This window comes from Watersipora subatra, chromosome 8 (assembly GCF_963576615.1).
Source record: "Watersipora subatra chromosome 8, tzWatSuba1.1, whole genome shotgun sequence".
NCBI classification, from domain to species: domain Eukaryota; kingdom Metazoa; phylum Bryozoa; class Gymnolaemata; order Cheilostomatida; family Watersiporidae; genus Watersipora; species Watersipora subatra.
Window position 1 is genome coordinate 51,309,128 of NC_088715.1, and position 11,677 is coordinate 51,320,804.

General features: G+C 36.4%; 1 protein-coding gene across 1 annotated transcript; it reads right to left on the bottom strand.

Annotated features, from left to right (window-relative positions):
- Positions 1-5,806: 5,806 nt before the first annotated feature.
- Positions 5,807-7,143, bottom strand: LOC137401866 (glycoprotein 3-alpha-L-fucosyltransferase A-like). Its single transcript, XM_068088339.1, has one exon. It carries the CDS (start codon positions 7,099-7,101, stop codon positions 6,121-6,123), a length of 981 nt encoding a protein of 326 aa, XP_067944440.1. The 5' UTR covers positions 7,102-7,143; the 3' UTR covers positions 5,807-6,120.
- Between the last annotated feature and the right edge of the window lie 4,534 nt (positions 7,144-11,677).

Genomic DNA, 11,677 nt, shown 5'->3' on the forward strand with positions numbered 1-11,677 from the left:
AGTTGATGATAACCAGAAGTAATCAAGTGTCCCTTTTTTTGTAGTTTAACATTTTGTTGATCAACAGGCAGCAGGTTGACAGATGAGCGCTTAAAGCTACCATGTCGCATTGAAATATTTACCATGACAATAAAAATTGCAAACAAGGCTAGCGGCAAACAACGAGCTTTCAGCGCATTCATAGTAATTGTTCCTTAAGTAGGCACTCCTTTGCATCTACAAGACCAATGGTTATGGGTTACATTCATATTTGTTTGTTGTTGAATAACTCACTACTATTGGCTAGCACTCTAGATAGCATTGTGATTTAGATGTCCACCAATGAGAATAAAATGCTTGAGTTATTCAGCATTGCAACAATAAAGTAGCCAATGAAACTCTTGATCTATAATTAACAGACCATTGATTTTAACAGGAATGACATCCAGACTTGGGATGCTTTCTGCAATCGAGAATATCTCCAGTCACCAAGGTTCCCTCACCACTGAACTTTTAACATGTCCAGCAAAGATAACACAGCCAATATTTCGGCAACAATGTTCATAAAGCCAACGCTAAGCACTTGATATTAATGTTGACTCCAAGTTCGAATAGTATTGTTAAGAAATATAATATTATAATATAACTAATTATAAATTGGTTAACAATGAAGTTAGAAGTACATTAGTTTTGCTATCGAGTATACACAAAGGTGTATAGATCAGTCAATCAAATGCTTGTAAAGTGCATGTACATACATGTACTTACTGATAACTGGGTTAAGCGTGTAAGTATTTATGCCCAATAAGGTAGGTTATGTCTTCATCTTAACGAAGTTTGCAGAGATTGGATATACATGCAGTTGTATGCCTGTGAAATTCAAGATACTATGCTTACCATCCAATCCTTATATAGTATCACTTGAGTCTGAAATTGACAGCAAATAGTAGGTATATCTTGGTTTGATAAAAATGATCATACGTGCTGTCACAGCACTATATAAAACCTTCCATATGTTAACCACAGCTAGTATCTGTTAAGTAAAACCCAGTCTACTATAGTTAATAGGTCTATGACTAAAATCAATACATTGTGTAAACTCTTTGACTGTTTGATAAGTGCAGTATCCAAATAGGATAGAAAAGATTTTAGAATAGTTAAGCAAACTTTAGGTGTATTCTATATCAGTTGAAAAATCCTAAAGCTCTTGGATAAATATAAAACAATCTATAATATAACTGCTTGGAGCCCAGGCTAAGTGTTCTTGAAATTTATTCTAAACTTTCACAATTGGACCGTACAGAATACTTTGACAATTTTTATGTAATACATTCTCATGGTTTTAATTTTTTGCAATTCCTCTTACTATTCCAGTTGGTCGCAAGTGCTTCTTGGTGAGATTCTAAAACAGAAGGGTTATTTGCCAATTCACAGAGGGTACAAACAGATGTCTGTGGTAATACATTATCTGTAGTCGTGTAATGTTTCCTCCACTCATGGTATCTGCTATAGGCAGCATAGTCTTGCATCGGATGCTGCAGGTAATTTCCAAGCTCTTTAATCTAAGAGAGGTTATAGGCGTGTATGAAAAAGTCAGGCGGAGCCACACGTGTGTAGTCATCGACTGAAAGACCACCCACTACTACAGGAACAAAATAGAGAGTTTTCAAATGCTGCAAAGAACTTATATCTAGAATGTAGAGAGGTTTCACATTTTATATCACCAAGGTGACAAGGTGAGATATGAGTGCAACCTCCAAATATATCTACTTCAATGTATTGCCCAAGTTCTTTCAGTCTCTAATCGGTTATATCCCGCAGACGTACAACATTAGACGTAAGCATATGCACCATTTGTTTTTCCATGAGAAAAGTCTATATTTTGGTTGGACAGCTTATCAGATACCTTTAATTTCATTTCTCCCCAAGACCAGTAAACTGTACTGTCTCTTGTATAAGTCATAGTACCATTGAAATAGTTAAATACCTCTCTCCAGGGATACAGAACAGGTGGCTCATGACTATATACAATCCATATTTGAGATTGGCGATGAAGTCCATAAACTTTACTTACTATAGTTGACCGATATTCTATCAACACCACATCAGCTTCCACAATATCAGTGTAGTTATGGCTGAATGTGTAAACACAGTTGCTATAGTTGCACTGACTGAAGTACATTTGATCTTTGAACATTCTATTGAAAGCTTGGGCTTGTTGGTCATTTGGGGTTGGCTGGTATATAATCCTAGTAGGATCCTGTGAGGGAACAGGAAATGAAGTCTTCACTAGTTTGTCTTTGGTTGACTCTGATTCGACTTGTTTGGTCTTTAGCGATATCTCGTCAGTTTCATGTACATATCTCACACCTCCCTCGATAACAAGAAGATGGAAATGTTGAGTTGTTGAAAGATTATTTGTGCTGTAAAGCAAGATTGTTAGCAGAGTTATAGACACTAAAGCTATTAGCCTTTTACTAGTAGATGTTCCAGTTTCACTGGTTTGGCTTTGGATGAATCTCATTTGACTTGTTTGATCTTTATATATTTTATATCTTTATATCTTTATTTCTTTATATATTTATATATCTTGATAGAGTAATGTAGTGATATATTCAAAAATATATCACAGATACATCAATGGTGAGAGTTGTCTCCACTCCAAAAATGAAGTTGCCTCAAAAAGAAGAGAGAACAGAGAAATGACGAATAAAAATACAAACATTGGCTGTTTGTTTACTTTTTACGTTGCCTGTCTGGACGAGGCCAAGCAAAAACCACAGAGAGTGGGAGGACAGTGGGCAGAAGAGGTCGGTGTTGTGCTGTTGTCTCGGTTTTGTTCAGAATAAGTGTTTTATGCATGTAGGTAGGTAGATCTATTTACAGATAAAAACTGTGTTGTCATACAGAAAACGCAAAACTTAAATTGCTAGAAATGAAAATTGTTGTACACTGCGTGTGAGATATGATAATTCCAAATTAAACAGCAATTGCAAACAAAACACTTGCCGTTTGCCAACTTTTACTATCAAATAAAACTAAGTGAAACACATTGTACGCCATATCTATGAGAACCAAACGAGCTAAAATACAAAAAGTCAAAAGACTTTTCGTATCTAAAATTCTTTTTTGCAAGTCGAAGCAAAAGTTCTGTTAAAAGATGTTTTGTAACTTGGAGGTTTTCTATGCAGAGTTTTCTAAGTAGAAGTTTCACTGCAAGGATACACGATTGTGAAGGTGTCAACACAGAAAAGCACAAAACTGCTGTAACTGCATATTTCATTAGAAGTCAAACCACACCAGGTAATTAAAAAAGTAAACTGAATAATTTGTCTTATCTGTAACTTGCTCTAGTTTTCTTAAACATTGACTAGTTAAAATTGTGATAACTCAGCGAGGAGTGTAAATGACACACTAAAGTGGAAGTTGCTGGTCACTTGCCTAAATACGTCAGCCTGCGGATCAAAAAACCTGCTTTTCTTACCGGAGCACAAAATGAGACTATGTACACAAAGACATCGGCTCCATCTCGTGTGATATCAAAAAGTACACCACTGCCCAAACCAGTCTTTGTGAGGCGGATATAGGTAACTTCCTTTGTTGATTCCTCACCATATTTGTACAACTGTTGACAAACACATTTTGAAATTCTGTCTGACTATAGGCAATTATTTATCGCACTGAAATTAGATTTGTTCATTTACCCTTGTGATGATGCTTGTTATAGGCTAATAGGCAAGCATTAATATCCATTTGCTCATAGAAACTTCTACATATCTGTGGGGCAAAATTGTTTTTTTCAATGTTTTAGTTACCCGAAGTCAAAGTTTAACTCACAAAAACCAATGCAGGAAAGTAAACATTAAAAGCAAGTTCTACAGTCCCAGTTAACTCTAAACATTAAAAACGCCCATTGTAATGCAATGTGTCTAAAATTAAACTTTTCTCATGTTTAAAAAGGCACTTACACAAATGTTTGGTAGAAGTTATCAAAAAGTATCAGTGTTTTTCAATCATTGGTGATTGTTTTTGATGTTTGAAGTGATCTGACAGCCAGGATGTTTTAAGATTAAAATCGACCAAACTTGATCGTGGTTAAAACAATCAGATCAAGCATAAGTGTGATTATGATGTAAATAGTCGCAAAGAGACAGACAGACTAAAGACAGGTAATACTGCAACTTGAACGCAACAATCAAATAGTGATGTCATCTCGCACGTATTTTTACTGAGTGTTTTAATCGCAATTAATTTTTGTCAATTTTATTCTTTAAACATCCTGGCAGCCAGCTCACCTCAAACACCAAAAACATTTACAAATGATGAAAAAATATCGGGACTTCCTGATAAAATCTACCAACATTTTATGTAAGCTCAGTTTTTTTGCGGAGCCCTTAGTTAGTGCAACAAGATCGCAGCTTGTCTTTCATTAAACTCTCATTCAATCATCATGAATTGTTGTTTTTCAACAAAACGTTTATGGCACGTAGGTAACAGACTCGATTAAGATAAAACTTGATGTGAAATATAGGGTAAACTTAGGGTTGGTTCTCACTATATTCATTATATGTCCGTGTTCGTCACACAATGCTTCGGTGATCATCTGTAATAACAATGACTGTTAATAATAATAATAATAATAACTGTCACAAATTCATTTGTGTTTACAGCAAATACTCTGTGATTTAATCTTTTATTTTTTCTTTTTAATTTTTATCCAAGAAACCTTTTGATTGTTGAATGCTCGATTCAAATACTAGTCCCGCAGCAAATAGTTCTATCGTCACAAATACTATCATCAAAAGGGTTCATATTGTACAGGCTGTCATCAATGCTCGGCGAAATATCTGCTTTGCTTCATCGACGCTATTGGCCCTCGGTTCATATCGTCTATGATGAATGTTAAAAAGAGGCCCACACGCGGCGAAATAGTGTGAATCAGCCTTGATATAGCCTAAAGTGGCAGTTTAGCCTTGACAAATACAAACAAAGGCCTTTTATGTGTATCTTTTATGTTTACACAACGTGGCTAACAGTTTTCAGCCAATCATAATTTTGAATGCCATTAATTGCAAATTTTTTTACTACTAATAGTATGATTGTTTGTCCAGTAGCCACTGGTGACCTCAGTTAATGCTTAAAGCCAACGCCAAGCACTCGATATTAATGTTGATTCCAAGTTCGAATAATATTGTTAAGAAATATAATATTATAATATAACTATTTATAAATTGGTTATCAATGAAGTTAGCAGTACAGTAGTTTTGCTACCGAGTATACACAAAGGTGTATAGATCAGTCAATCAAATGCTTGTAAAGTGCATGTACATACATGTACTTACTGATAACTGGGTTAAGCGTGTAAGTATTTATGCCCAATAAGGTAGGTTATGTCTTCATCTTAACGAAGTTTGCAGAGATTGGATATACATGCAGTTGTATGCCTGTGAATTTCAAGATACTATGCTTACCATCCAATCCTTATATAGTATCACTTGAGTCTGAAATTGACAGCAAATAGTAGGTATATGTTGGTTTGATAAAAATGATCATAATTGCTGTCACTATATAAAACCTTCCATATGTTAACCACAGCTAGTATCTGTTAAGTAAAACCCAGCCTACTATAGTTAATAGGTCTATGACTAAAATCAATACATTGTGTAAACTCTTTGACTGTTTGATAAGTGCAGTACCCAAATAGGATAGAAAAGATTTTAGAATAGTTAAGTAAATTTTAGGTGTATTCTATATCAGTTGAGAAATCCTAAAGCTTTTGAATAAATATAAAACAATCTATAATAGAACTGCTTAGAGCCCCGGCTAATTGTTTTTGCAATTTATTCTAAACTTTTACAAGTGGAGCGTACAAAATATTTTCACATTTTTTATGTAATACAATCTCATGGTTTTAATTTTTTGCAATTACTCTTACTATTCCAGTTGTTAGCAAGTGCTATTTGGTGAGATTCTAAAACAGAAGGGTTATTTGCCAATTCACAAAGGGTACAAACGGATGTCTGTGGTAATACATTATCTGTAGTCATGTAATGTTTCCTCCACTCGTGGTACCTGTTATAGGCAGCATCATCTTGCATCAGATGCTGTAGGTATTTTCCAAGCTCCTTAATAGAAGAGAAATTATAGGCGTATGAAGGAGTCAGGCGGAGCCACGCGTGTGTAGTCATCTATCGAAAAACCACCGACTACTACAGGAACGAAATGGCCGTCGGAGTGAAGCCTTTTCCAAAACTTCTCAGTTATATAATCTTTACATAGAGAGTTTTCGAACGCTAAAAAGAACTTATATTTAGAATGTAGAGAGCTTTCACATTTTATATCACCTCGGTGACAAGGTAAATTATGAGTGCAACCTCCAAATATATCTACTTCAATGTACTGCCCAAGTTCTTTCATAGTCTCTAATCGGTTATATCCCGCAGACGTACAATGCGAGATGTAAGCATATGCACCTTTTGTTTTTCCATGAGCAAAGTCTAAATTTTGGTTGGATTGTTTATCAGATACTTTTGGTTTCCTTTCTCCCCAAGGCCAGTAAACCGTACTGTCTCTCGTATAAGTCATAGTACCATTGAAATGGTTAAATACCTCCTTCCAGGGATACAGAACAGGTGGTTCATGACTATATACAATCCATATTTGAGACTTGCGATGAAGTCCATAAACTTTACTTACTATAGTTGACTGATATTCTATCAACACCACATCAGCTTCCACAATATCATTGTAGTTATGGCTGAATGTGTAAACGCAGTTGCTATAGTTGCACTGACTGAAGTCCATTTGATCTTTGAACATTCTGTTGAAAGCTTGGGTTTGTTGGTCATTCGGGGTTGGCTGGTAAATAATCCTAGTAGGATCCTGTGAGAGAACAGGAAATGAAGTCTTCACTAGTTTGGCTTTGGTTGACTCTGAATTGACTTGTTTGGTCTCTAGCGATATCTCATCAGTTTCATGTACGTATGTCACACCTCCCTCAATAACAGGGAGACGAAAATGCTGAGTTGGTGAATGATTAGTCGTGTTGTAAAGCAAGATTGGTAACAGGGTGGCAGACACCAAGGCTATTAGCTTTTTAGTAGTAGACGTCCCTTCCAACATGCTTAGCTTGATTCGTGACAAAAGTAAAAGTAAATACTACTACCAGCCCTCCCTGATGACCAATAGTGAATGCACGCTTTTAAAGCTAATTTACTATTGATTGAATATAATACTCATTGACAACGCGTCCATTCAGCTACTTGAGAATCAAATGCAATATGAGAATACACATAGGCCTTTGGTCTTGCAGTTCATACATTGAGAAGGCATGCATTCCAATTCTTTTCCCAGTAAGGGACTAGCCTAAGCGCCGTTCAGACTTTCATTATTTAATGCTCGGTGCACATGCTAATCACAAATTCCAACTTTATTCTTTTTAAATAACTATGTATGATTACCTTGCATTTAAATGATCATTAGTTCATGAAACCTTAAAGCCTAAAATCCTTCCGAGGAAACACACTTAATGACCTCTTTGTATGTATTATTTACTGCAAATTGTGCAACCTTTATGTTATTTACTCGTCCCAGAGGTCCAGCTCTATAATTATTTCTGCATAATATTTTCTAAAACATGACAACGTGACAACAACTTAGATTGGCTTTCAACTCTTAACCAGATTGAGGTTCCTCTTGTATAGCACATTTGTTGTTATTCCGTTTGAACTTTCGTAGTAAGTTTAAGCTTGAGCTTTTGTAATCAGTGCTTTTAAGATTACGAGTTATCTGCATTACTACTAATTATCTAAAGATCAACAACATTGCATGCCAGGTAAACAAAAAGATACCATGGCAGACAACTCCTATAAAAACCAAAGCTGTGATAGATTACATAGAACATTGCCAACACACCCCCTTAGCTGTTGGGTTTTATGAACAAAACAAAAAATATATCAAAATCTAAATCATTAAAGGTTGACTTGCAACAACATTTACATGACAGTTAATTGGTATCAAAAGGTTCACCATGTCTTACTCTGCTGTGTTGTAGGTTCAAAATATGTGAAAATGTGGTTACAAGCTCTTAAAAGCTCCAAAATGAACTGTTATTTGCAGGCATCACGAAAAAGCTGTAGGTTGGAATTCCTTTCAAAACGGCTCAAATGTGATGTAGTTGAACATCTTCTGTTTACACTTTCATGCGACCTCATTCGTCAAAGTATTTTCATAAATAAACTTTGCGCGTTCAATAAAACCATGTCTATTGGCCTTACTGTCTATTTCATTATCATTATAATGCTGTCACTTTGAACACTGATGTCTTAAAACCTAGCCTTAAAATTAGTTTAATTTTTAACCTTAGCTTGAGGAGGTGCATCTCATCCTCTGATAAACATGAGTAGCTTGTTGGTGACTTGTGATAGTCGAAAAAAGCTACAGAAAGTAGGCAGGAAGTATGGGTCACATGATCAGATTACGACTAGATGATTAGACCAAGCTGAAACGAAGCTGTAAAGTAGCAAGCATCTATATTTGATAAGGGCTTTCCGGTAGAACCCGAAGCGTTTGTCATAAACTAGCGCCACGAAGTGTTATTTTGAGCCTTTTATTGGCCTTCCATTTTAGGTGATAACATCAGGTGTCAAAACAACAGCCATGTCGATTTGAGTACGTCGTCGAAATAAAGAGATTCCAACCGACGGCTGTTTTTTTAAATGTTCATTTTTGAGCTTTCAAGAGCTTGTAATCACATTTCCACATATTGTGAACCTACAACACAGCAGAGTAAGACATGGTGAACCTTTTGATATCAAATAGCCGTAATGTACCTTTTGTTGCAAGTCAACGTTAAGCTCGCCTAGTCCAACACTGGCCATCTTTGCTACACCTAACATTTAGCGGAGTTCATTGTATCGAGAGCATGGTAAAGGTTTTGTAGGAATGTCTGCAATCATAAACTGAGTAGGATAGTACTAGTCAGTTAGGATGTGCTGATTCTCTCTTCTTCTTCACGCACATAATGATATCTCACATCCATATGTTTGATTCATTTTTTTGCACTGTTGTTCGCAATGTATATGACTGACGTATTGTCAATCCATATAGTTAGTGGTCTAAACTCCTGATTTGTGATGTTTTACATAGTTTTACGTCCATAGCCAAGAGTGTGCTGACAGGGTTACAACTGCATGTGCCATACGTTTCCAAAGTTTGAGAGATGTAGTTACGCTCATACTTTTGCAAAGTTTCTTCTCTAACTGCAACGCTAATACCTAGGACGTAGTGAATAGGGCCGAGTTCCTTCATTTCTGACTGAGAGACAATGTGATATCATGAATTGACTTTTCACTATCAATCAGTAACATAATGGCATCTACATAAACGACTCACAGAGTCTGTTGACCGCCTTTGTTTCGTATGTAGACGCACTGATCAGCTGAAAATTGAGAAAAATTTAGTGATTTTAGATAATCATTTAAAAACTGATTCCACCAGCGAGGGATTGCTTTAATCTTTTGAGGGAACTTTTGAGCTTACAGACTAAGTTCTCTACTCCAGGAGTAATGAAACGTTCAGGCTGGGTCATGTATATGTCCCCAACTATCTCTCCATGGAGGAATGCAGTAACTACATCCATTTGGTGGATGATCATGTTTTGACTGAAACCGTATGAGAGAACTGCATGCAATGATATTTTGTGCACTACAGGAGCATACGTTTCATCGAAATCTACCCCTTGCTGCTTTGTGAAACCGCGAGCTACAAATCTGGCTTTGTAGCAGTCAGCTGTGCCAGCAGCACTATTTTTCCTTTTTAATACCAACTTAAAGCTCACAGGCTGTCTACCTGGGGCATTGCTACTAAATCTCAAGGGTTCATATCTATGAGAAACTTGTATTCTTCATCTGCTGCTTTCATGCAGTGGTTAGCCTCAGGGCCTGACATTGCTTCAGCCAAATTGTAGGCTCATTGACTTCACTGGCAGTGAGTGCCTGATGTTGTGCATTATTACAGAATTCATCGATTCTAATGTATATCGTATGGGCTTGTGCAATTCACGTGTAGATCGCCGGGGCTCCTTATTGGGTACATTAGAGTTCTGATCACTATGAGGAAATAACTTTAATGTAAAGGTGGTAGAAACTGCTTCCAACTCAACGATCTGTGAAATACCAAATTTCCCTTCATTAAATATCACGACTCATCTGATCACAACTCTCTTGCTCAATAGAGCATACAATCTATAGCCTTTAGAATGGTTGCTGCAGCCTACCAATGTCATAACATCAACCTTCGCAGCCAGCTTGCAACGAAGTGAAATTTATAAACAATAGACTTCGGCATCCTATCACAGGGCGTTGTCAATTTCAATGTCATTTGTCATCCTAACAACAAATGAGCCGATTTCATAGGCTGTAGGGAAAAAGTCTGACATCACTGTTACTACTGATAATCAATAATATAATAACATAATATATAATACCGGTAATGATATGATGACTAATCAGTAAACATCAAACATTTAATTTATGATATTGCATTTTAGTATTACTTGATACAAAAATCAACACCGCTTTTCATTATTTCAATTATATTATCCTTTCTGTCACTTTTTATTTCCCAACACCAAAGGAATAAAGAGTAATTAAATTAGAAAATCATATTGGGATCACTTGCCACCAGTAACAAGCTTAAAACATGACTGTTTTCGGTTTAACAATAGACGGTCCTAACGTCATTTATGCCGAAGTCTATTGTTTATAAATTTCACCTTGCAACGAAGTTCCTCAGAAATGTGTGCATATGCTAAAGAGCCAAACACCCGTAATGTACTGATATCCAGCTCGGTTTCGTACCAGAGCTTATAGGGTGTGGTAGATTGTTTAATGACTCCGGTGGATACACTGTAGTGTGGATAGCTTCAGCATAGAATGACTTTGGAACAACTACATCTATGATCATGGCTGGGGCTGGCTCGTACACTGTGCGATTGAACCATTTTGCGCAACCATTCCGTTGTGAAAAGAATCAACAGTTACATGGTACTAGATACCGTTAACTTTGAGAAAGCCGCTAAACTGATTTGACAAGTATTCGCCATCTGAACCATCGCGCAGTGTTCTTTGCCAGTAAGGTTTTCTACATTAGCTTTATAGTCATGAAACACAGAGAAAACGCATCACTCTAGGTAGAAACAAAAAACACTTGAGCAAATCTTGAAAAATTGTCTATAAAACTGACGAAATATTTACTTCCACCCAGTGAGTTGACCTGTATTGGACCACATACATCTGTGTGTACTAACTATAAAACTCTCTGAGACTTAGAAAGGAAGCCTAGACATTTTTCCTTTTACACATGAATCCCACAGATAAAAATTCATGTTAAACATGTCCACACCATCTACTAGGAAATCGTTATGAGCATGTTTTAAGGTATTATCTGCATGAGCGAGCCTCTCATGCTATATATCGACACCTTAGGCTACATTTGCAGTATGGGGTACATCGGCCAGATCTAAGAGATAAAGTTTGTTCATGAGTGTACCCTGCCAACAACCATGCTTCTGTGATTTTTCAGCCAACACCTACTATGACCAAATTGAACTATATGTATATCTTTTTTAGGTGGCAGCTCTGAATGAAAACAAGTTATCATTTAGAGCAGGCGCATGAAGCATATTATTGAGATTTAC